Genomic DNA, 27,305 nt, shown 5'->3' with positions numbered 1-27,305 from the left:
GATTCTTCTGTCTTTGTGCATGCAGCAGCACTGTTCTCTTTCTCTCTCCGGTTGGGTCGGTTGTATTGTCGGTGGTGTGCTGGGAACGTCTATTTCTGGAGGGTCCCAGAAGGTTTCGATCCAGGGAGGCTGCTGTCCTCCTCCTAGGTCAGGGCCGTTCGGCACGGGGCCGGCCACTTGCCAGGGGGTATAAACCAGGGGTGGGCATTTTGGTCATGTTAGCTACTTTCATACTCGACAGATAAATAAAGTGCTTAGGGTGTAGGTGTCCTTTAATGCTGTTTTTGCTTCAGTTTTGGTCTATGCCTACCTGGAACTGTCTCGTGCCTTAGGCTGTTTCCTCATCGCAGGGCCCGGGAGAGCATTGCCGTAAAGGGACAGTTCACTCAAAAATGAAAATTCTGTCATCATTACTCACCCTCCAGTTGTTCCAAATCTGTATAAATTTCTTTGTTCTGATGAACACAGAGAAAGATATTTGGAAGAATGCTTGTAACCAAACAGTGCCGCCATTGACTATCATAGTAGGACAAATAACAATGGTAGTCAAAAGTGCCCCAAAACGGTTTGCTTTCTTTCAGTATATTCTTTAAAATATTTTCTTTTGTGTTCAACAGAGCAAAAATTTAAGCATTTATTTTTACTATGGTAGTCAATGGTGGCCAAGAACGGTTTGGTTACAAGCTTTTTTGGGTGAACTGTTCCTTTGAGAGTTGGATCTCAAGAAGGTACCACTAAAAATAATGCATTGCCCAGTCACAAAATTGAGGCTTTTTGTCACATTTATGTAAAGTTGTTAGTGAATCTCGTTTGTGTAAAATATTTTTCACCGCTGTCGCTTTCAAGTGCCAATACCTTTTCTTGGTGTAAACAGAGGTTTCTGCTGCCTCCTTTGTGGTCTAAACCCCCCCATCCCCCTGCTCTCTTTTCCCCATCCCATCACTGTTTGATGGCATCATGGCGGAGAAAACGTGATTATGGCGTTTTCCCTAGTGAGCAGCGATCTGAACCTCATGTCACAGTCGCTGACAGCCACACACAGCAGACGGGTTTTAATAACTTCTGCTTTCCCTCCATGTTCTCCCTTTTCCTCTTTGCGCTTTATATCGCTCAGGCTTGTTTTCTTGCCTTCCTCTCTCTTTCTCTCTGTCTCTCTCTGCAGGTATATTGGAAACATTTTTCCTCTTGTCTTTGACAGGCAAGACAGATGAAAAACAAATTTCAGATGTGATCTGAGCGCCTCTTTAATCTTTGACTATGTTTTCTTCTAGGGAACACGGTCGCTCCGCCGTGCGCGGCTGTGTGTGATGTGAGCGTGTACTCGCATGCCATTCTGGGTACGTTTTTGCTGAATCTTTGCGTTGAAGAACGTGCCTGTGTACGGTACGTTTCTAAGCATACCCGTACCTCTGTGTGTGTTTATGCGAGCTAGCGTGTTTACAAGACGGAGTCAAAGGGTGTCAAGACAAATATATAAACTTGAACGTTTCACACTTTGGGTTGAAAAGCGGGATGGCGGTAAACTGATAAGGCCCTGACTGTGTGTGTGTGTGTTTGTGAAGGGAACTCAGAGGAAGAAGGAGAGGTGACTCTGCACCCAGGGCTTTCCTCAGGAAACGTCTCCTCGCATCGCACGGCCAGGAATGTGCCATGTTTTTGAGGGATGGCAGAAGTGAGAGAGTGAGAATGTGCTGTGCTTAAGCATTTTGCTTTTCATGCTGTTTAGTTATTAAGTATTATGACAAAGTAAAGCATGGTGTCATTTTTTATTTGATTGTATTTGGTTTAGTTGGTTCTTGTCAAATTGTGATGTGAAAAGGAAAAGAAACTAAATTGGTAGAGTTTGGAGTCTGTCATAGGCAGCAAAATAGGCACAGCGGTGTGTTTTGGAAACAGTCAAACTGTTTTGTTTGGAATCGTCTGAAGTTTAGAGTCACTTATTCTTTATTAGAATTTTTGGTCACACTTCAGTGTAGGGGACAATTCTCGCTATTAACAAACCATTAACTACGACTTTCCCCCCAATAAACTCTTAATTTGTTGCTTATTAATAGTAAGTTAGGTATGGGATGTAGAATATGGTCATGCAGAATATGTGCTTTATAAGTACTAATAAACAGCCGATATGCCAATAATCGGCATGCTAATAACAGCTAGTTAATAGTGAGAATTGCCCCCTATACTGAAGTGTTACCAAACATTTAAAGTCAGACCTTTTACAGGTAATGTAACAATATGTAGCTTTCAAAGCCTTTACTGAATAGATTTTGTCAGATTACACTGACAGTGTTGTATTTGTGCTTCTGTGTATATGTGCTTGTTTGTCTGTGTTTCATCGCAGGCTGCCGTCACATCAGAGATGGTTTGGATCTCTAGTTGGTTCATGTAAAAACATCAAAGTTACTTCAAGCATCTTCACAAACATGCAGTAGACCTCAAATTTTTTTTTGAAAGGATAAGAGTAAAAGGAAGAAGCCCTGACTAGGTACAGAACACACGCCTGCAGTGAGAAATAAATAGAGAGAGAGAGAGAGAGAGAGAGAGAGAGAGAGAGAGAGAGAGATGGTATATGTAACACTAAGACCCTCTTTGACTTCAGCTGTCCAAGCTCTCCCAAGAGCACAAAGCTGCCGGAAGACAACACAAGAGCTCTTGCCATCCTCCCACTCCTATATGTGCTCTTTCTCTTTCCTCTCCACCATTTCCTGCTTTTACAGTCCTTACTTCCTGTCCCTTATTGCCAGGCTGTTTCTCAGGTTTGGGTAGCCACATTATCAGTCCACTGGTAAACCATTTTTTTTTATTGTGGAATGGTATTAAAAATATATTTTTTATTGCATATACTGTAAAGCAAACTTAACAATTTACATATCAGTCTCTTCTCAAAAGAGGACCAGACTTTACACCTCCGGTCAAAAGTCTGTCTTTGCACAACTAGTCTTACTGTTTTTAGAGAGAGACACTGGTCCGTTTTGCATTTTTAGAGTAGTGTTGTGGTGAGCCTGCGGGTCTGAGCCCAGTCGGTTCTCATCGTGTCCTTGTGCCATGTAAGCCTTGAGCTTCTCTCCCCTGCTTTACTGCTTTTCTGGCCAGTGTCACTGATTTGTGTTTTTAAGGCCGTTTTGTGCAGTGTAGCAGTTTTAGTGCTGATAAAAGTATTTGGTTAATCAGCTTCCCTCACCGTCCCCCGGCCTAGGTTTGGAGGACAGGCCATTGAAGTTGAAGCTCTTCTGGGAGAAGTCCAGGCCAAGAGATTGGCACGGCAAGCTACCAATGCCAACGCGGCGCAGTCCTGCGAGATGCAGCTGGCAGCCAATGCGTTCGGATTGCGAAGGGTCTGAAGGCGAGACTGTCTGCTGCGTCCCGTCCAGAAGGAAATGCCTGTACCGCCCTCTCGGGCCGGCCTCCAATGCCTGATTGGACACAGTGACCCAGTTGAGTGATAAGGGCCCCAGCAGAGTTCCCGCTGTCCACGCTTTGGTACCGCACTAGGGGAATACTCATCGCTGTCACTCCATCTTCCCTGTCATTGCATAGCAACTGTGTGTGTGTGCATGTTTTAGGAGGCGGAGCTGTCACAAATGCCGGCCCGCATTCAAAACAGGCCTGGCTGCAGGGAAGGAGTGAAAGAGAGACATGAACATATTGAGGAAATCTCCTCCCATCGCTGTCAGTGGTGCCGTGTCGGTGACAAATGGCTGCCTGAGTGTAAATATTAGTTTTTTTTGTGTCACACTCTCGCTGTCAAGATGGAAGTGGTTGTTTAAATGGTTATTTTCTGACCCTTTTACAGGATGCAGAAATGGTGCTGTAATTTTGTTAGTCAGACATTTTTTGGAGGATCTATGCAATATAATATAATATAATATAATATAATATACATAACTATGTCTTCAGAGGTGTATGAAGACCTTACATAATGAAGCGTTATATTTTTATTACCTTAGAATGAGCTATTTCTATCTACATACACCGTGGGTCCCCTTGCATAGAATTCGCCATGTTGTTTCTACAGTAGCCCTAAACGGACAAACTGCTCTACAGAGCACGTTTCATAAATACATTATCTCCTTCAGCAAAGAAGTGAAAATGTGACGACATCTTAGTCCTGTGTCAGCCGCTGTAGTGCTTCGAAAGGGAGAGGGAGCGGTGGAGTGAGTAATTGGTTGCAACTCGCAACCTCACCACTAGATGCCGCTAAATTTCATACACTGGACCTTTAAGGGGAATATTTAGATTTGCCATGTTAATTGGTATTCTCTTAAAAAATATGTTACAATATTATATAAATATACAGTAAATTATATAATTTATTATAATTATAATAATTTATATAATTTTGTCCAGTAATATGGATGTTATCTGTGGCATATTTTTGGACATCTATTGAACTACTATTGAGTCACAATGCCACATTTATTTATGATTTTTGACATTGAGCACACGCTTGCATCTCCTTTATCTTATTTCAACTGCAGTTCGAATTTTTGTCGAATAGAAATAATTAAATGTATGTAGCAAATACTAGCTAAAATTTCTTTGGACGCGCGCGCGCCTGACCCCAAGTTAACTTCCAGTTTGTGTTTGGCTAGTGTCTAATAACATAACTATTTATATTTGATTTAATTTATGTTAATATTAATTTGTATTATTATTATACTGTATTTTAATTGTATTAAATAAACTATTTGTTGAATTTTGTTGTATGTTCATTTTATTACATAAACCATGGGTTGAATGGGTCCTGTAGTTTTGTCGCATTTAAACAAACCGTATGGTACATTGACATCTAGCGGTTGAGCTTGGTATCGGAGTATAAATTTAAAATATTGGAGAGACAAGCTTAGCCAAGTAACGGTTCTTCTCGGTTTCTTTTGATTGTTATCAGAAATAATCTACAGGCACTCTATTGTTTGTGAATGTGTACCGGAAGTTAAGTTGGGGTCACAAAAGTGTGCATGCGCAGTAACGTTTGTTTATGTTGTTAAGATGAAACCGTCTATACAAGAAAATGTTACTTGAATATCAGTACAATATCCTCGAGTATGATATCACAATATTTCATTGATTATTGATTTTTATTCCTTATTCCCTCTTGTTGTTTTGCTTCTGTATTTTCCACTCTGTATTACAAAACAAAGTAGTATTAGCTATATGCCCAAGATGAATGTGTTTGTTCTGTTTATGTGCTATGGTTTTATTGAACTACATTCTCTGTGTAGTCCCCTCTTTTGAATGGCTTCGTACCACTGTGTCCGGGTATTGATCTTCGGTTGGTTGCCTGTGATGTGTGTAGTGCTTACGGGAAAAAGCGTATGTATTTTTATACGCGTGTTGGCAGGGGTGAATTGCACCATTCAGAGAGTAGGCTTGCGAACAGCTCTCTCTTGGGTGTGTTTGTGCCCGTGTGTATGTTTGAGTAAGTGCATGGCCTTCTTTTAGCGTGCTTGCCTCTCTCCGAGCGTGTTTGTGTGTGTGTGGGTCTGTTCTGGCTCAGGTACGCCAACACATCCCCATCCACCCCCCCACCCCCCCCCCGTGCTGCAGCAAGATGACTGGGTCTCTGGAGGTCTGCAGGCCAGCATCTGGAGACAGAGCCGCGCGTGTTCCCGTCATTCTCCCTGCTATTAAAAGCTATTAAGCCATGCAGAACAAGTCAGGCTTTTATCTATTATTAATTATCTGGAAATGAAAGACACTCTCTCTCCTTCTCCTGCGCTCTCTCTTTATCCTTGATAGCGCGACTGCCGTCAGTATAGAATGACCGGTAAAGCGTCATTAACCCAGAAACATGGCAGTGATGGACAGCATGCTGGATCTCTTCATTTATAATGTGTTTCTCTTCGTGGCAAAGAACACGGGAGTCGTGAAGCCACACTTAGCAGTCATTAACTTGGCTCTACTGCAGAACTTGCTGGGTGATTTTCATTTATTAAATGTAGATTGTCTCGCCTTATGCTTTTTAACGCTGGGTTCAGTGGCTGAAGGGGAACCGCGCTCGGATTGTGTCATCAGGCACCACGTTTGTTATGATGTTGTGTGTTTCAGTGGTTTTATTCACGGTTTAGGGGTGTTGCCAGAAACAGTCAAATGGGTACAGTTAATATTGATATGATTAAAATTGATTAATATAATGTTTTATATTATCAAAAGGAACAATTCACCCCAATATGAAAATTCTGTCTTCATTTACTCACCCTCGAGTTGTTACAAATCTGTATACATTTCTTTGTTCTGATGAACAAAGTGAAAGATATTTTGAAGAAGGTTTGTAACCAAACAGTTCTTGGTCACCATTGACTACCATAGTAAGAAAAATTGCTTTATAAATTTCTTTGTTCTGTTGAACACAAAAGAAGATATTTTGAAGAATGTATGAAAGCAAGCAGTTCGGAGCGCTTTTGACTACCGTTATAATTTTTCTTACTATGGTAGTCAACGGTGGCCAAGAACAGTTTGGTTACAAGCGTTCTTCCAAATATCTTTCTCTGTGAAGAAGTTTACAGATTTATAACAACTGATTTGGATGACAGAATTTATATATTTGGGTGAACTGTCCCTTTAATATTTATAATATAAAATAGCAGTGAGAGATTTATCTTCATTGTTAGTTTTTTTAGGATTTGCTGTCACACTATAGGGCACATTTACACATTTATTTGTCAACCGCTTAAATATACAGTAGATATCAATGTCCAAATTTTGGTAGATTAACCAGTTTATTCGATTATAAGAGCATGAATCTTAATTGTGGTAAAATTACTGTAAAATCGCTTATAAAAAAAACAAAAGCCAATAGTCCACACTTTAACAATAGACATAATGCATACCTAAAACTCTACAATACACTGCCGCTCTGTGTGCTACATGTGTTTCTTATGATGATGTCTGTTCCACATGTTAGACAGGAAGAGATCAAATGCCCCTCCCTCAGAGCTGCGGACTTCAACATGATTAATCCTGCGCGTGCATGTGCTTAGCAGCAGTCCAGGGCCTGAGCTCCCAGGTCCATCAGGACTAAGTCTTAGGGACAAGCACCATGCCCCCGATCGTGATGCTTGATGTTGCGGAGGCAGCCATTGGCCCTGCATGGTCCCATTCTAATGAGGGGGCCGAACGGCAGTGCACTCTGGGCCCAAACAGCTGGACACTAATCCCAGGGTGCCGCTGAGCTGTTTTGTACCGACAAAATCACACACGCTTTCCTCACACCGGTGCGCGCACACACATGCGTACACACAAACAAGGAACACAAAGACACAGGGGTACAAACCCATTCAAATGCATGGGCTCTGACACACACAGGGCACACACGCACGCACGCACACACTGAGCTGCAAATGGGGGGCTGCTAATGGCTTCCAGTGGGAGAAAAGGAGAGCAAGGCTTTATCCCTTAAGTGTAGAAGACTTAATCATACAGAATGGCCCGGGGCCAGAAACAGGGCTGTACGGCACGCCCCTCCACACTTGCATTAGGTATTCTGCGGCTGAATCTCCTGCAGACGGCTGCAGCAGAACCGGGCCCAGGTGAGACTGCCTCGGAGCGCACGCTCTCGCTCTCCCTTCCCTCTTATCTCTCTCTTTCTCTCTCCGTTTCTCTCTCTCCATGTCAAACATACATACCAACAGTGGTCCACAAGAGCTTTCATTGTAATGTCATCGGTGGTACGTCTGCATAATATTCTCGGCCGCTCTCTCTTTTTCTCTTCCTCCGCCCATCTATTAGTCTTTTTGTCTCCTTCAAAATTTATATTCATACAAGCCCTACTAGCACGACTGTTTAAATAACAATTTCTTTCTTTTCTCTTTTTTCCTGTTTTTCCCTCCCCTGTCTTTCCGGCGTGGCGCTGCAGCTCAAAGCTCTTCTTTGAAGCTTTACCTGCAGTGCGTGCGAGTATGTGAGGCCCTTACTGGGAGATACAGGGGGTCCGTGTGTGTGCGAGTCTGCATATGCGTGTGCTTGTTAAGGGCCCTCACAGCTTCAGGTCTAAGGGCGAGTGTGTTTTTTCTTGCTGGGTTAAGAGATGAGTTCTCGTTCTTTGTACACACAGCTTCTTCTCATTGTTGTAAGCTCGCTCGCAGTGAAACACCTCGCTGATTTGATAATGGCGCCGATCCTAACAGAATTCATGAGCAAAGTCGAGAAGTGTGCGCATATAATCTCGGCAGTAGATGAGAAACTGTATTTTTGCTTCTCTGTAGTTAATGGTATAGTTTACCCCCAAAAATTCATGATTTACTTACTCAACTCAACTCAACTCAACTCAACTTTATTTATATAGCGCTTTTACAATTTTCATTGTTACAAAGCAGCTGCACATGAGACACATTGACTACAAGCAAAACAATCAAAGTTGTACCTGCAAAAACAAGAAAAGGTTGAAACACAGAAGACAGACACACCCACACACAAAACACTCCACACACACAACACGCACACGCACCAACAGATGTCTAGTCTGCTGTGATTGGTCAAATGGTCTAGTCTGCTGTGATTGGTCAAACGCGTTCAGCATGTGTCGCAAATGGACCGCCTATCATTACTGCTGTATTACGGTTTGCAGGTGGTTGGATATTAACAGTGTATAGAGAGAGATGGCGTCGATTTTACCTTACCAGTTCGAGCCCGAGTCTGACGAATCATTCTTTAATCCTTATACAGATGCCAGTAAGAAAAAGGACTGTTTTAGACACTTCTCTTGTAACAGTTAGTTATCACGGCATACAGTGTACGGTGTTCGTATCTTCAGATGTTATTATAACTATAGTACACCACGCAGTTCTTGAAATAAAGACTTTGTGAGTTAATATGGTTGAACACTTACATTAGCGCAACGAGTTTATAGCTAACGTTAGGTAAACAAACAGTAACAACCCCAAAAATAACGGTAACGTTAGCTAAACACAGACATGAGATAACGTCACACAAATTTAATTTTAAGTAAAGACAAAAATAAAGAGTCACACTTACAGGTTGTGATTCGGTGGAGCTTACAGGTCCAAATAAAGTTGGTATTGCAACATCTTTTAAGGAAAGACGTTTAATGTATCCTGCAGTAAAGGCGCCAAGATTGATGAAGCAATCTTCGGTAAAATGACGCGCGCAAAGTAAAACGTTCGGTTTATACTCCTTTGGTGTCGTTTGAAAAATAAATAGTAACCATTTTTTCCTCAGAAGTTCTTCCTTTGGTAGTGAAAATAAGACTGACTTAGTTTCACTACATAGAACACAGCTTCTCTTAGACATGATGCACACGTCACGAACGAGCTAGTACAGTGTTTGGGGAGGAGAGAGTTAAGTTTTCGCAGTCAGTAGGCGGGGATTTTTCTAGTGACGTAGGTACATTGTGGTTAAAGATTCGGACAGGTCATGGCTTGTTCGCGTGATTCAGAGTCGATTACCTTTTTTATAAGCTAATAACTTTGTTATTCGTTCACCTTCGGATTTACAACTTGGCAGATTGCTTACATTCAAACACGGCAAAATTAAACACTTCATGAAATGTATTTTTTATGATCTCGAGGAATGTACTCTTTAAACTCTTTCGCTTCCGGTAAACACACAGAAATGCAAAACTCAAACAAACTGATTGNCACACAGACACAGAGACACACACACACACGGATGCGCACGCACACACACACAACACACACACACACACACGTACGTACACAGACAAGTACGCACACACACACACGCTCAGTGAGAGCACACATTTAGGATAAAGGAGAGAGAAGCACAGGTCAAATAATACAGGTTTGAAATGACACGAGGGTGATTAAATGATGAAAGAAGTTTCATTTTTGGGTGAACTATGCCTTGAAGAGTTGAGTTTTATACTTTATAAAAATGTACACCTATGTAAAAGCATAGATTATATAACTCCCTGAGGCTAATTTGATGCTTTTTTCTTCTACTTATGTCGACTCATTTTTCCGTGTAAAGGAAACCTGTACTATATTCTTTTTTTTAATTTGTTGAAATTACAAAAACGTACCCGTTCAGGTCGACACTGCATGTGTTCATCTGTGCATACTCTTCGTGATTTCCCCATACCCTTGTTATTTTGGTAGATAAGAATCACCCGTTGTTAATTTAAAGCGCTCATTTTGAAAACAATTAAAGCCTGTGTCACTCTCCCACCGGCTGGCACGCGTTTTGGCGGCTAAATGCGCACGTTGTGTTTGTCATGTTGCTACGACGCGCTTGTTTGATCTCTACCCTCGTCCCATTCAATGCTCTGCTACGCCGATCGCTGTGTTGCCGTCAGCTACGTTCACGTATATTAGACTGTGTGCGTGTGTGTGCGTGGTGACAACGCTGTTTAACATTGCTTAACAGGACCCAGAAATGCAAATAACGCTGCACGCTCACTCCAACGCAGCAGTAATTAACTGAGAAGAAATTTCAATAATATAGAAATAAATTGTGTCAAGGATTTGTGTGTGTGTGAATGAGACGAAGAGAGGGAGTTTGAAGATGGCCCTTGGGGGAAAGTGTTTTTTCCTTTCCTTTTTTCTTTTTAAATAATAGTTTAAATGGAAAGAGAAACAGCAGTCCACCCCTGCAAAGGTGATAAAGGAGGAGATTTCCCTGAGATGCTTTTAATGTATTAAATCTGTAATGTTACAAATTAACATGAAAAGATCATAGATTTTTTTAAGGTCAAACGTAAATGCATGCACACCGTGGTCAGTCTGGTCAGCAGTGTCCATTTTGGATCTTGAAATGGAGGCATGGGCGTCAGTCTTTCCTCCCTTCAGCTCCTGCGCAATTGGCACCGGTTGGCGAGCATGCTAAGGAAACGGAGAGTATCCAAGGTAACATTTAAAACATGCTGTTATCATTAGTCTGCACCCCACTGTATAAAGCTTTTACAAGCAGAAGCCTTTCTAAAGGAAGGAAGCAGGGCCTGTAATGTGGAGCCTTCAATTGTCTGGTCTGAGATGAAGAACACACATAGGGTAGGGTGTACACTACCCTTATCTAGGAGCTGGATGCATGTAGTACAGTTTAAAGAAATAGTTCACTCAAAAAGGAAAATTCTGTCTTCATTTACTGAAGCGTTGGTTTTTAAAACTTGCCAGAAGAATTTTATTGCTTAGATTTTGCTCTTCCTTAGCCTCAAGGGATTTGAAGGTTGCCGGTTCGATTCCCAGGGCCGGTGGGTTACGACTGAGGTGCCCTTGAGCAAGACACCTTACCCCTACTTGCTCCCCGGGCGCTGCAGTGATAACTGCCCACTGCTCCGGGTGTACGTGTGTTCACCACTTGCTGTGCGTGTGTTCACTATTCTCTGGATGGGTTAAATGCAGAGGTCACATTTCGGGTATAGGTCACCATATCTGACTAATAGGTCACTTTCACTTTCACTTTGATGGAGTCTCAAATGTTTCTCCAAAAATCAATTAGGAGATTAAAAACGGAAACAAGTGAGACAATTGTTAAAATACACAAAGAGTATGGAGAAATGACTGAAGAAGTAAGAAATGTTTGAGTTCAACTTGAAATTTTTAGTAATATTGGCTTGCAGATCTGGCAAATCTGAGCTCAGTTTGTGACATTGAGGTCTCTTTTGTAACTTTAATGGAGACAAAACATTCCAGTTGCTCTCATTTAATCTCACTGATGTCTGTTATTGAGATTTCTCATCTGTGATTTTTCTTTCTTCTGGGTTATATGGCCTTTTGTGAGACACAAAAGGAGACATTTGCACGCTGCTCTCTAATACATTATGAATGTTATTGGGAATTTTTCTTTAAATTACAATTTATATACTTTTTTATTTCTTATAAAGTACCATTCTAGAGAATTCGGAATATTACTTTTTATGTGTCCATTTTGGATCTCGACAGCCTCTGGTCCCCATCCACTTACATTGTTTACAATACTCTCTTCCATACATTCTTATTCTACTTTTGCGTATAAAAAAATTATACAAGTTTGTATCAAGGGTGTGTAAGAGATTGCAGGATTTATTTGTGCATTTTAAAACTGCCAGAAGGCCAAAAACAGTCACAGCCAAATACTAACCAATAAATCGGCCAATGTCTTTCACTTGTAGCTATAGCATACAATACTTTTAAAAGTTAGTGACTGTGGATAAACACATGACCATCACACACCAGATTTATCTCCCGGCCCCCCCGTCTCACACTCCCTATGGCTGAAGCCCCCCCGCTGCGTCACAGTTCACAACAGCAGTGCTTTCTGCACACAGGGCGCCAGGGGACGAAGACAAGATACACAGAAATAAATATGCTCAGCTAATGAGGGAGAGCAGAAAGAGGCTTTTAATAGAATGCTGCTTTTAAAACTCCTTCTAATGACTTTTTTCATCTTCGCTTCCAGTCGCCCTTTTTCTTTTGTTTCTTTCCATGAGGACTTTCGTTTGGCTGTGCGGATCCTAGTGTGAGGTCTCGATATCCTCTCGGGTTGTTTTATTCTTGTTTTTTTGGGAGGGATGGAGAGCTTGAGTCACCGAGGACTGAAGTGTGTACTGAGAGCTATCTGTAGTCCAGTGGTCTACAGCTGTCCGGCCCATCCCTGTAGATGAGGGTCCGGCCACACCTTCGTGTGTTATGATACAGATTTTTATAACAGTGATAATTGATATGCTTTAGCATCTGCAATCGCTTTTATTTAAATCTGTTCATTCACTGATTTTATTTTGACCATCGATTTTGACAGTAGATCTGGAGTTGTGGTTGTGCGTGTGTGTGCTTGACAGAGAGAGAAAGTATGTCTTATTTGGCTCCGGCCCAGTGTAGTGCAGTAGTGTGTAGGAGGTAGAGGGCTGCCAGTGCCCCTGGCAGCTTTGTTTTTAGACGGGGATCTGGGCTCAACTGCGTGTGGTGCTGTTGTGCTGAATGCCGGGGGCTGAACGGAGCTGTCTGTATCTGTGTGTGTGTGTGTTTGAGAGACGTAGGGCATTTGTCTGGCGTAACCCTCTACCTCCTCCACACTCCTTCGTTCTCTTTTTCTCTGCCTGACTACACTCCAATATCCCTCCTCTAATGAAGCGGGAAATGGTGGATGAGTGGCGCTCTGATTGGGAGTAATTTAGCGTTTTTTTCCTCCTCCGGTGGGAAGACATGTCTTCAGGAATGTGACGTCCCTCGTTCGGTCCAGGAGTCTTAAGCACTTGGTTTGGCGAGGCTGAGATTCAAGTGATGTTTTGCTCTGTGGTGCTATGAATTCTGGGAATGTTCTATTTTGTGTTTAGAACCATGTTTACATTTTTTTTCCGAGTGAATATGAAGTGGTGCAAAACTCACTGCTGTGATGCTAGTGTTATCAGTGGTTGCCAGGTCTTTGCTATGTGGTTGCTAGGGGGTTTTGCGTGCTTACTAGGTGCTTTTAACCGCTGACATTCTTGTCAAAAAATATGGAGATATGAGGTTTCAGAAGGACAGCAGTGATATGCAATTTTTATAATTTGCCCGACAACAGTAATAACACCTCGGTAGTACTTTGGGATTTGCAGAATCCCCTAACCATAAATATGAGCAATGGTGACGTTTTTCTTAAGCATGCGCCTCTAATTATTTCTTCTTAAGGAAGGTATAAGTTTTGTGCGAGTGTGGGTGTCTGAGTGTACTTAGCACCTGCAGTGTAGGCTGGGTTTCTGGAGAGAAACAGTGTTTTTTTATGCGTGTGTGTGCATTTTTGTGCGTGTAGCGGCACTCATAGCGGATCTTTCAGACTACCGGGAGCATACCATAAAGCCAGGGGGAGAGCAGCCCAACCCAGCTCAGTGGAGAACAAGAGAGCAAGATCTGACTAGAAAAAGCAGCATGATATCTCCCATGATAAACAGTATAGCACGGAGTCGGAACGGCTGAGGCCGGGAGAGAAACTACTGTGTGAATAGAAAAGCAACAGTACACAAACATTCGGACAAACTTGAGGTGAGAGAGATGGGTCATTGTACAAAACAGCCCCAGTGTATCACTGTTTAATGTATTTAAAGTAAAATATATACTTCAACAAATAATTGATGACTTTTTTTGTGTAGTAATATAGTATATGAACACAAAAAGAAAACGTTTTTGTTTTGTTTTTGTACATTTTTTTCAACTAAATATCGAAAATTATGCATTTAATGTAAATCTAGCATCTTCTCTTTTACAAAGTATTTTTCTTATGTTAGTCAGTGGGGGACCTTAAAATGTTAACACTCATGCCATGATTTTGTATTATACTCTGATAAATGTACAGAATTAATATTAATCTGTCGAAATAAGTATTTGATTGACTGTCCAAGTGGCACCTTATTACTACCTTGAGCACAAGGCTTGTAATGTCAAATTAAACTACAACTATCAATCCTGTTACCATCAACACTGATATCTTTTTAAAGGTTGAATTATATCCTCATACATATTATAAGTATTAGCTTGACTTAACTTGGCTTCGTTCGCGATGACACGGTGCATATTAGCAACCAGCACATTTTGTCTCTGCTTGAAGTTTTAAAGATGTTACATAAATTGATTGATCAAACTTTAAAAGGCCTCTGTTTTGTAGAATGACTCAGATGGTCAGGGAAAGGAAAAAAGCACCTCCAAGTCTGGAACAAGTATAAACAGAAGCGAACGTCCAGCCAACCGTCATTTTGGACTGGGAATTTGAGTAACAGAAAGGAAAAATCTGACAGCCTATGAAACAAAAGACAAGAGAGAGGAAAAGCGAGGGAGAGGTGTGACGTATCCCTTGACTTTGAAAGGAGTGGAAGAGAGAGGACCTCAGTGTACTGTTAGTAAAGGCCTTCTGTTATTTCTGGGCTCCGCAGCTTGGCGTCCGGTAACAGGCCCGTCATTTTGACCTGGCTTGGCTCCTTGGGTCTTGACGGCAGGAACTCCTGGCTGAAGCGTCTGCGGTCGTGATATTCCGCAGCTTTGAGAGGGAAAACAGGGGCCTGTTGCCTTTGGAGTAGAATATGGAATGGGGGGGGTGGTAGGGTAATTCAGTTCGCACCGACCACCCTGCTGGGAGCACGGGTGAGAGAGGGGTGTACGGTGGCCCAGACAGCACATTCTGCTCTGGAGTCTGTGTGTAATTAAGGATCTGATAATGTGGAAGGAATGCAGTATGGCTGTCAGGGACAGTGCCGTTCCTGGCCGTTTTAAACTCTCGCTTTGTATCTTTCTTCCTTTTTGTCTTTCTCTCTTGTGTTTCTTCTTTCGCTGAGAGTCTTTTCCTGAGAGGAAGTGGGTTTAGTGAGACTGTAGTGATGCCCAATGCCAGTGGGAACATATCTAACCACAATTTCCTTTACACAGAACAGATTCTCTACTCTTCTTTCGCTCTCCCCGTCTGCGCTTTTCCTACTTTCACATGTAAACGTCTCTTTAAAGTAACAGTTTACTCAAAAATGAACATCCTGTGATTTAATCACCCTCGTGATTTTTTCGAACCTCTGACACAAATGGAGATAATGCGCAGAATGTATTTGTATATGTATTGGTTGTTTTTTTAATATTATGAAAGTAAGTGGGGGACAAGCAAGGACTGTCAAGCTCCAAAAATGACCCAAAAAGGATGATCTGTACAGTACCAGTGAGATCTTAAATTTAAGCCGGGTTTCCATATATATTCAATTTTTTGTGTAAAAATGTGTGACATATGTTTTGACATAAGTAAATCCTAATACTGTCAACTGTGAAGTGCCAAGTTTAAACATGTAGAACAAATTTGAGCTTTCATGGAGACTGACAGTCCCACACGTACAACACGAGGGTGAGCAAATGATGACAGGATTTTCTTTTCTTTTTGTGAACTCTTCCTTTAACATCTCATGTGGTTAGTTTGATAACCTAATTAGTGTATTTGCCTCCTGTGAACCTCATCAGCGATGTTTATCTTTCCTGCTTTTTGTTCCTAATCTTTAACACGGACATTGTCCTCCGAGTATGAAGACTTGTACACTTAATAGTCCTCAACAGTTCATTCATGCTGAAAAAGTGCCGTTATAAATGACTTGACTGATGATAATGCGACAGAAATATTCCTTCATGCTCTGATGCCTCTGTCGTCTAATGTGGAGGGGTTAAGCAAATTACCGACTGTATTTGTTGTTAAGGAGTAATGGCGCGTGTGCTAGTGTGTGCATGTGTGTGTGTTTCCATTCTAGACTGTTGAAAGCTGTGTGCCAAAGTGCTTCGAGCGGAGTTTTGTAGAGACCGGGAATGTGTGTATGTGTGTGTGGGGTTGAAGTTCTCATTGTGTCCTGAACACTGCTGCTTCCTGTTTGTGTGCCAGTAGGGCTTCCTTCCTTGACAATGCCCAGGAAAACCTTCATCACACATTCCTCGTCTCATCTCACTGCCTCACGTTACCTGTTTTTGCACCTCTAAAATTAGCACATGGACAAACAAAGTAAAGAACTCACACATACACAGTAAAGCCCTTTGATGTACATCCAACAACCAGATTGAACACAACACTTATTATATGGGCTGCCCTTTATGTTGCGCGCTTCGGTGTAGCCGAACCATTATAGTGTTATGCATTGAACAGTTTTTGCAGTTTTTAAAATGTTTTTATTTTAGTTTTTGTTTCGTTTCAGGTTTGGGAAGGGGTGTAAAGATGTACTGCATATTGCAATACAAAAAATATGTAAGGCATGTGTCTTGGAGCTGTGGGAATTGTTTAACGCAATGTTAGTTTAACCCTACTGGTTGAGCTGCAAACATGTGACTTGCGTCAACTTAATAAATAAGGTTTTAATGTTTTGTTTGTTTAATTTTGAGCTGTACCTGCTTTGACTGCTTTAAGAAGTTCTTTTTTAGGGTTTCTTTCCTTTTTCAGTGTTAATTTTGTGGTAAAATCCTGTTTTAATTTCCAGTGACATTAATTCATTTTTTTTATTCTACATACAGATTCAATTCAACATTGAATGTTGTTAATTCTGTAACAAAATAGTAAATCTAATTGAAAATAGTTAATGTGTTGAGAATAAATATGAATTTTATTGTTAGAATGTTATTTAAATTTAATGTTATAACGTTTTGTTCAAAGTGGTGTGATCAGGGTGTCCGCAGGGTCTTAAAAAGTATTAAAAATTGATAAATCAATTTGGAGAAAATTAAGGCCCTTAAAAAGTATTAAAAAGTCTTAAATGCCACTTTCCAAGGTATTAAATTGTGTATCATCTTTTCGTATTTGTCTAAAGAGGTCATATGCTGAAGTTTGACTGATTTAATCATTGCGTAGGCGAATAGTGGGAGGTCCATTTATACCGGGTTGTTAAACAACATCGTTGACTAATGGGGAAATGCAAGTTTTCGTGCAAATGGTTGAAGGATAAGGAGTTGGAACCATGGTTGGTGGACATCTCTGGGAATAACCGTGAGGCGTATTGCTCTGTCGCTGCATCCGAAATCGCATACTGTGACAGTACGAACTAAATTTGAATAAGTACCTACTACCTACACTGTTAAAACAGTACATTCTATATAGTATGAGTATGAGTGGGGGGTAGTATTAATACATTTCGGATATACTGCGTCCGCCATGTTTTAATGTCATGTGACCCGTATGCTCTTTGACCTATGATGTATTAACAACAACCTAAACGTGAGCGTTGATAAAAACAAAATTTAGACACGAGAAATTCATTTATTGGTACTTACATTAAAAGCGGACGTCTGTCTTAGTTTTCCACTATATTTATTTGATTTACTTTTGAAATTTGACCGTTGCTAAGCTCCCGTGGCATCATGTGATAGAGAAGTGTCCATCCTATCCACATTCACGAATCTCGGCGGAAGTAGTAGTACTACTATGCATGACTCATACTAATTTTCTCCTACTGTATAGTATGGAATTAGGCGATTTCGTATGCGGCGTGTGTGTCGGAAGGCGATTAGCATAGCCTCGATGGGGATCAACACTGTCCAGTCTCACGTGCTAAGGGCTAGCCACAAAGCTGGTTTCCCTTTCTAACAAACCTTGCTTTGGGTTAATCACTCAATTGATTGTGCTTGTATTAATGCAATTATGTTGCATTAATAAGGAGTTATCACAAACTAAGACTGTTTAGTTGTGCTATCTTACAATCAGTATATAGTAAATGTAAGTTTAAGTGTCGACAATGTAACCGGTTAAAACTTGAAGTGGCGATGAGGTCTTAAAATGTATGAAAAGAGTCTTAAAAAAGATCTTAATAAGTATTACATTTAGCTCTATGATTCCTGTATGTACACTGGTGATACAATTGTAATTGTAAGTGTATTTTGGATACAGATTATGCGACTATTCTTTTCTACATATACAGAATCTACATTTTTTTTTTGTTTTTTTATTTTATTTAAGCATTTTTTTGTTTGTTTTTGAGTAATGGAAATGAATTTAGTTTTTCCAAATGCATGTTTTATTTTGTATTATCGAAAATTCTTTCATTTTAACATTTTAGCAACACAAGCATTTGAACATTTTTCTCTCTCTCTTTCTCTCTATAGCGGTAGAAGAGGCCGAATCTACAGAGTGTACCAGTGGCTGGGACTCTTCTGTTCAGACAGGTATGAATTTCAGTCCTGCACATCCTCCAATAATACGTCCAATCCCTGCTCCTCCTGGAGATGATCCACTGCATCACAATCTCTAATATCAATTCCACATGGCCTGCCCTGCAGCCCTGCACCCAGAGGGAAGGAGATGGCTGGTGGGAGGAAGGGTGGGGGTGGAGTTTTTCATAAGGCACAGGAGGATGGTGTCCAGGTGCATGCTGGACTAGAAGCTTAGTAGCGCTTCCTGTTCGGAGCATTCGTGTGTAGTAAAGACACATTCTCGCACTCAGAATGTAATATTGCACGACCTGACGAGTCTGATTACACCTCCTCTCAGGAGAGCAAAAATCTATCTCGCAAAATCCAAGCGGGCTGAATATTAGATTTCGCTTTTCTTCCCGTTACCTCACAAGCCCTTTTCTGCACCCATAGTTCAGTGTCGAGTCAAATCTAGATATATTTTGGATTGTAGAGTAATTGCAAAATGTTGTGTTGGCATTAAAGGTATAATTCACCCAATAATGTAGGGTGACCATACGTGCCATTTTTCCCGGACTCGTCCTGGCCAGGATTTCGGGTGCATCCTCCAGAGGCCGCATTTGTCTATCTCATATGTCATCGAGGTTTATTATTTCAGGTTTTATTTCAGAAAAGCAACCATTATATTTCAGGGTAAAAATGAAACTACAATGATTATATGTCTTATGAGAAATAAATGTTAATTTTATAATGTATTTTTTAACTGAAATGTGAGAACCTCGATGAAGTATGCGGTGGACAAATGCTACCTCCGGAGGACGCACCCGAAATCCTGGCCAGGTCGTGTCCAGGAAAAATGGCATGTATGGTCACCCTAAATAATGAAACCTTTTGATATTTTGAAGAGCGTTGGTAACCAAACAACATTTGACCCCATTGATTTCCATTGAATGGACACAAAACCACATTTCTCAAAATACCTTCTTTTGTGTTCCACTGAAGAAAGAGTCAAAACAAAGTACAAACAAGTAAATACAACTTTGACGCAACAGGCTGGGTTGAACGTCTGACAGTTGTTTTAAAATATATTTGTATAGCAGTTAGATCACATGCTGCATGTTCAGGATGTGTTAAAGTGGCCGCTGTGAGTTCCAGCTCGTGTCATTTCCTGATTCTGTTCCCCCTTTATCCCCCATTTTCTGTCATCTCTTGGCTAACCCTATCAATAAAAGTTTGCAAAAATGCCAAAAGTACAATAAATATATAGCCTCCATTAGGGGAAGTGAGTTTAATACCCTGAAGACAGATAAGATCCAAAGTCAGCTATTAAGAGCGAGTAAGTTTGGGAATTTTCGTGTTTGTGTGTTTTATCCTGGTACTTGGGAGAGGTGATGAGCTCAGCAAAGAGATCGGAGAGAGGGAGAGGCCCCTGAGGTGCCGAGGGGATGACGTAGGCTCCTCCTAACCGGCCCTGAGGGAGTGCTGCAGGGGTGCTGATTGAGGTCCTGGATGACTGCAAAGTGCTGCGTGTGTGAGATACAGCAGGATGGGGATGTCCCTGGGCTCCCTCTAACCCTCTGCTCTTCCTCCTCGACTCCTCCCTCCATCCCTCGCTCCTTCATTTCTCCCTTTTGCGCTTTAACCCCATTTGCTCACGCTAATCAGCCTTTTTCCCCCTCCGCGTGCCAAAACCACCTCCGTTCCGTGCGGACTCAGTCTTGAGCATTCCAAGTCACCTCTTTATTCTTTTTCCTTCTCTTTGTCTCCTTTATTCTCCCGCTTTTCTCCATCCATACTTTCTCCTGTGTTTGTTTGTGCCTCTGTGTTGGGGCCCAGGGGGCTGCTCGCCATCTCTTATTTAAAAAGATAAAAAACCTTCCTTCCCTTTATTCCCTGGGAGATGATGTCGACAAGGACACTGGCAGGCTTTTCCTGGTATTAAATTCACTTCGTTTTTTTCTTTCCTCCTCTGTGGAAAATGTGTGCAGAGTTTGGAGAGAGTGGAGTGTGGGGAGGTTAGAGTGTAAGTGGTGGAGAAGTTAAAGGAAAGAGTTGGAGCCCCGCCCCCCCCCCATCCACAGGCCCCTGAGGACCTGATTGAGGCCCCTTCAGGTTCGTCCCGTTGGGGGAGCGGGCCGGAGGTACACCCCCTGTTTCCACTCTCTCGCTCTCTCTCTCTCTCTCTTAGCCTCTCTCTCTCCACCCCGTGCTCCCTGAGATAGAAAAACAACCCGTCCCTCCCTGGCCCAGAGGGGAAGAAGCGAAGGAAAGGAGAAAAGAGAGAAAATGAGCCAGGTCTGACACTAGAGACTCTGCGAGAGATGGTGGTGGGGGGGTCGGTCGAAGAAAAGGAAGAGGAGGAGGGAGGGTTTATAGAGACAGATGCAGACGCTTGTCATTTTTTCGAAAGTGGGAGCAGGGAGGGGGGAATTGTTCTTTATAAGTGCCATCAGAGCTGTGAAGTTGAGCATTGTTTTTTCTGCTTCCTGTCAAAGAGCTGGAGCAGTGCTTTTATGGATGCATTCACACACACATACACACACACACACTTTGAAACAATAGCTCTAGAGACTTTGCTTTGTCAACATATAGGACAATGTCTGACGCACATTTGCAGGGATCAAATACATTATTACTCACACACACACCGACGCGCACAAGCACCCAATTTGTGTGTGTGTCCCCGACTATGATTCATTGTGGAAAAAGACTGCTCATATCCCTGTGTGCTGGCCGATAGGGGCTGTAATGGTCCTGAATTGAATTATTTTATTTGTTTCCTCCCTCAGCTATTGGTGGGCCTGTAGGCCCTCTTAACTCAGCCAATCAGAACGCTCCGTTCTCTCTTCCTTAGTCTCACCCACACTGGGTGAGTCGTTGTGACCTCACCCGTAATGGGAGCTTTTCGGTCACCTGTGTATTCCTCAGTCAGAAAGGGAGCTGTTGTGTTCAAGTTTTATTTGGCAGCAGGGCACTGAACCAGGCCTATTTATGACCCTCGTAATGGCCTACGCTGTCAAACTCAGCACATGTTAAACTTTTGAAGTAGCCATATTGAAAGAAGGATATGTGCTGTAGTCAAATGAGAATTTTTTGTTCTTAATTTTTACTTGTCCCACCACAAAACTGACTGTTCGTTTTGTGAACTATAGATGCAATGCAATGTGCCACATTAGAATAAAAAAATATAGAATAGATTGTGGCTTGCTGTGCATCACCGTCATGGCTGATGCAGACAAAAATTGTCTGAGAAAGATTGCTTTTTTTTTAAGATTTATTTTTGGCGTTTTTTGCCTTTATTCAGAGTACAGTAACAATAAGAGGACAGGAAACGAAGTGAGTGAGAGGGGGTGTGGGATTGGGAAAGGACCACGAGCCGGGACTCGAACTCTGGTCGCCTGGAGCGCAACAGCGCCATATGTCGGAGCATTAACCACAAGGCTATCGGCTCCTACAAGATTGCTTTTCTAATTTGTTTTGATGTTGTATCATGTGGACAAACAGTTATGTGTAACTAAAGCAATATCATCCCTTAAGAAATGCTTCGGGTGAGGCAGAAACCAGTGTAATTCTACAGGGTGTTCTTAAAGGTACAGTTCACCCAAAAATGAAAATTCTGTTGTCATTTACTCATCCTCATGTTGTTCCAAACCTGTATAAATTTCTTTGTGTTAAACACAAAAGGGGATATTTTGAAGTATTTTGGAATCCAAACAGTTCTGGGGCACCATTGAATACCATAGTAGTTTTTAGTTTTTATTTACTACTATGGTAGTCATTAATGGTGCAGAACTGTTTGGTTACAAGCATTCTTCCAAGTATTTTTGTGTTCAGCAGAACAACAAAATGTATACAGATTTGGAACAACTTGAGGGGTGAGTAAATGACGACAGAATTTTCATTTTTGGGTGAACTGTTCCTTTAAGACCAACTACTCACCGATTTTAGAAATATGTAGTTTTGCACAACAAACCTAGATGTGTGCTAGAGTACACAGCATTAGCATGACAATCTCTAATGGCCCTAAACTTTCTCACATGACCCCAACTGTCAGCCCCCCTTAACCAGAGGATCATCAAGATATGATTTTGGTGTTTGTGTGCGTGTATGCTTCAAGTAAAATATCAGTCAGTCTCCTGGCCTCTTCACATGCTCGGTCCCCTCTGGAATCTAACCTGAGCTGGCTTCAACCATGCGTTCTGGCTGCTTTCCTCCCAGCTTATGGTTTGCTTTTGGGAACGAGAGATGGGGGTGCAGCAAGAGGACAAGAACGATGATGACCGTCGGCTACATCACAACCCCAAAATGGCCCTCTTTCTCCATGATGCAGTGGACAGTTTAGAAAAGAGGACACAAGCAAGAGATCCATCTCTCTATCCCTCAAGTGCTTTTGTGAGTCTCTCCCTTTCCGCTCGGGTCTCGCTGTCTATCTCATTTGTGTCCCTCACTATTTTTCTTCATCTCCCTGCACGAACCTCTGGAGGTCTATAATATATTTTTAATTTCCCCAAGGCAGCGACAGGAAAACAGTTTTAATGTGTGAAGAGGAGGTTCACGGCTGCTTCTTTGTGTCTATGCATTAGCATGTCGACGTGCACATGCGACAATGCGCGTCCACGCCGCAAACGCTCGTGGGCGCTCGTGGTGCCGTGGCCTAGAACAGGTGATGGCATTGGTGAGCAGCTGTACTGCTGTTTGTTTGTTCCGGGTGATTCAATTCCCATCTTTCCATGACGATCTCTTTCATCATTCGTCTTTCTTCTGCATGTCTGGGTGCGCGGGTGTTGGGTGCTGGGTCTCCTGAGAGGGGGAGCCTGGTACAGAGTAGCTGGCAAACTGGGGTCCCGAGGGACTGCACGGTATTGTGGAAACACAGTAAGCAGGGGCCGGTGAAGCCAGAGAGAGAAGTCTACTTGCTTTAAATAGGTCCCGTGTTTACCGTGTTAGGCCCCGCGGTCTCCCGAGAGACCACGTGCATGCACTGCACCTGCTCAAGCGCTGGGCCATCAGGGGCCCCTGTCCCAACTCCAACTTGGAATACAATGCCGGTGACCACTGCTTTTTTTTAAGTAGCTAGTGGAAGTTCAGAAATCAGGGTGACTGATGTAATGCAGATTTAAACTACAGTTGGACAAAACGTATTGATATTTTCACTAGAATACACTATTTAACGCATTAAAGGTCCAATGCGTAATTTTTTGTAGGATCTGTCTACAGAAGTGCAATATAATATACATAACTTCGTCTTCAGAGGTGTATAAAGACCTTACATAATGAAGAGTTGTTTTTATTACCTTAGAAAGAGCTATTTCCATTTACACACACCGCGGGTCCCCTTACATGGAATTCGCAATGTTGTTTCTACAGTAGCCCTAAATGGACAACCTGCTCTACAGAGCGCATTTCGGAAAGACGTTATCTCCTTCAGCGATAACTGATTTCAAAAAAGTGAAAACGTGATAACATCTTAGTCCTGTGTCAGCCACCGTAGTGCTTCGAAAGAGCAGTGGAGTGAGTCGTTGGTTGCAATTCCCAACCTCACCGCTAGATGTCTCTAAATTTCATACACTGGACCTTTAGGAACAAAATATGTGTATTATTTAAGAACACTTGGTTGATACTGATACAAACAACTTTATTTACATTTTAAGCGAGTTGGCATAATTTTTCACCACTGCTAATTAAAGTTAAATCGGCCTGATCCATAACTGTCATTACTGTATAAAATGAAACTATGAAATATTCATGACTCTATACAGGACCAATAGGAAATTCCATATGCATGAGTTGTACAAAGCAACGTGAGTCCATCTCATTCAAAGGTGCTGTAGCTGTGGAGTCCATATTAAACCTGGATCACACCTCTTCCTTCTGTTCAACATCATTAATGTGTTCTATCAGAGAGCGTGTCTGCTCCAGTTTTCCGGTACAGCGTGAGAGATGGATTTCGACAGGTAGGCTGTGTTCATGTGATGAGATCAGACATCCCTAATCGAGCTCAGAGCAGCACTACAATTTCTTTGGTCTCTCTGACTAATGCAGCCTTGATCTGGTTTACATTTGGCTGCGTCTGGTTTGAGTGTGTGTATGTGTATGTGTGTTTTTGTGGCGTAGTTGAAAGACAGCCTTGTGGTTTAGATGTTGTTTTAGGAAAAGAAAAGGGACCAAGGGCTTGTTGAAGTTGGAGCTGATATTTTCCAGTACAGCACAGTGTGGCTGGTGCTTTTGTTGGGGTTTAGTAGTGTAGTGTTCTTGTATTTGTGTCTGTGTGTGTGTGTGTGTGTGTGTGTGTACCAATTATACGTATGGGTCAGAATATTTGTCCCAAATAAAAAAGTTTCTATTTGCATTTATTTGCAGAGAATGAAAACTGGAAGAAACAGGTCAAAATAACAGAAAAGATGTCAAAATTCGTTTTTCAAATTTCAATTACTGCAAAAAAACTGCAAAGTTAATATTCACTTTTAAGCAATACAACAGTAATATTTGTATATACATTTAGGGAAAGTTAAAAAAAAGATTTATGTGATAACATTTTTCATGTCTTTGACTTTGTCACTCCTGTGGTTTGATTTAGTTGAAATTCAACAGACACTGGACTGGAATGGCCATAATACATCTAGAAATGCTGATTAAATGAAAATTTGGAATGGTCTCTTATTTCTTCCCGCAGCTGTATATATAAGTAGTTATTTTAGTTACATTTTTACAGTTGGTTTTATAACTAGCATGCTGACAGGGTGCTTTAGCTGTCAGAGATTTGGCATAGTGAAACATTTGGGTTTATTAAATTAATTTCCGCTAAAGCGTCAAAAGTAAAAAATCATTTCTGCATTGGCTGCAATTATGACCTCATGCATGTATTTCCCCTTTCAGTAATTTTAAAACAGTTAAACATGCATTATATTGCACTTACACACATAGTACAGCATAGCTAAGGGTAGACACAGTGGCGGAAAGGGAAATGGAGTTTTAAGGGTTGTGGTCATAAAGAGAGTTCTCTTGCTAAAGTCTCAAAACATTTTACGCAAGTTGCTGAGTTGTCGTCTTCACGAATCGAAACCCGCAAGCGCAAAATGGAAGGCTTTTTATTGCAGTATTTACTTTTTATATTTAACGTTACTGAGCGTTGTGGGCGATCAGTTGATTTCTTGGAGATGTTGGTGACTGTGGGAGCCGCAGACTCTTAGCGGCACTAAAGCATCTTCTGGATGCTTTGACGCTTTGTCATTTTGCCGTTCTTCCCCGTGCGTGGAGGATGCCTTGCGGTGTCCATTAAGGGCAGCATCACACCGATGCTAATTATTTCCCGCTCTCTCATGATGGAGGCTGCACCACACTTAAACAAAAAAACACATATCAACCTAACTAGGGGTAATTAGCAGGTCCCTGTAAGGCGGGGCTGTGCTCGGCAACATGACTGCTCTGTGGATTCTTCTAATTCACTTCTCCTCATCTAATTACCCCACACAAACATGGCTGTTTGTCTTTCCTGAGAGAGAAAGTGTGGAGGGGGGCGAGGAGGGGCTGGTATCTTGGCGATTGTAGCAGCCCCCCCAACCGCCGCGACGACTATTACCCACACACTCGACCTGAGGCTCATCGATATAAAACAAACACAACCTTATGTAATATAAAAAGTAAGAAGGCTATTAGTGCTGTTTTGAATATTGCACAAGTCATAGAAGAGAAACAGTCATTCATATATAATGCTAAACTGCGCTCGAAATAGTGCATCTCTTTGACCATCAGAAGTGCATGTGCTTTAAAAAGTTAAGCTTTATGCATAGAAATATTGTTTTCTTTTGCATTTGAATATGCAATCTACCATTTCCGAGTGGTTACCCACCCCTGGGATTGCTTTTAATGACTGCAACTCTCAAGCACCATTGGACTATTTTATTATATATGAATATAAATATACGCTCTTTTAGAAACGGCCACAGCTGTTTTCTAGGCAACGGTTTGAGTTCCTATTTGTGAGAATTGTAAAATGCCTTAAGAATTGCAGCTGCCTCAATTAAATACTTAATATTATGTTTTTAATTTTATTTTATTTTATTGTGCTGCTTTGTGTTGATCGATACAGTAGGAGATGGGAAAGTAGAAAACTTGGTGGAATGGAAAACCAAGACACAGTGCTGCCCAGGTCTGATCTATTTCATGCATGGGCACTAAGCACATGGTGTCCTTAAATGAATGAATTTGTATCTGCGTGTGTGTTATACTTGGATGTAATATGTGTGCGTTTGAGCTCTTGGTGGTGGGACATGCTGTCTTTCAAAGATAATAACGCACTGCAGAATGAAGGCCAAGGGCTCCAGCTGGCACAGAGAGAGAGAGAGTGAGGTGGGCTTCGGGCACGTCCCCTGCTGAGGACCCCCAAACACTCATTAACACGTTGCTCCGGCACATAAAAGAGAGGACAGCATGCACCCTAACTTAGTACAGAAAAAATACTCTAAACACACTAGTGTACGTGAACAAAGGTGTGGTGGAAAGAGTTTGCCATCTGGGATGATAAAAGTCTCAGAAGAGAGAGAGAGAGAGTCTTTGTCATCAACATATCAAGGTCATTATTCTTAAACACTGCTGTGTATCTATTCTGCTCTGATAAATGGAGCTTTCAATCAAGTTTGCCACATTGCTATCCACTAACCCTTACCAAACACACACGTGTGTGAGCCCTCTCACAGTGTTGGCCCTGTTATGAGCTGCTGCGTGCCTATATTTGTTCTCCACCTCTAGGACAACGAATGGACACGGCAGCCCCCCACACTCGTTTAAACAACCATGGGCCACCTGAAGCAC

The 27,305-nt window shown here is 41.8% G+C and overlaps 1 protein-coding gene across 2 annotated transcripts in view; it reads left to right on the top strand.

Moving 5' to 3' along the window:
* znf423 (zinc finger protein 423) overlaps window positions 1-27,305 on the top strand; it is a 144,314-nt gene that overhangs the window by 9,945 nt on the left and 107,064 nt on the right. For both annotated transcript variants that reach the window (XM_057347487.1, XM_057347488.1), the window contains exon 2: window positions 18,468-18,527. In XM_057347487.1, coding sequence (XP_057203470.1) covers window positions 18,468-18,527 — 60 coding nt within the window. The remainder of the gene's footprint in view (window positions 1-18,467; window positions 18,528-27,305) is intronic.

The sequence above is a fragment of the Triplophysa rosa genome, linkage group LG12 (genome assembly GCF_024868665.1).
Source record: "Triplophysa rosa linkage group LG12, Trosa_1v2, whole genome shotgun sequence".
Classification (NCBI taxonomy): domain Eukaryota; kingdom Metazoa; phylum Chordata; class Actinopteri; order Cypriniformes; family Nemacheilidae; genus Triplophysa; species Triplophysa rosa.
Note: the sequence above shows the minus strand (reverse complement) of the source record. Positions and strands in the feature narration are given on the sequence as shown.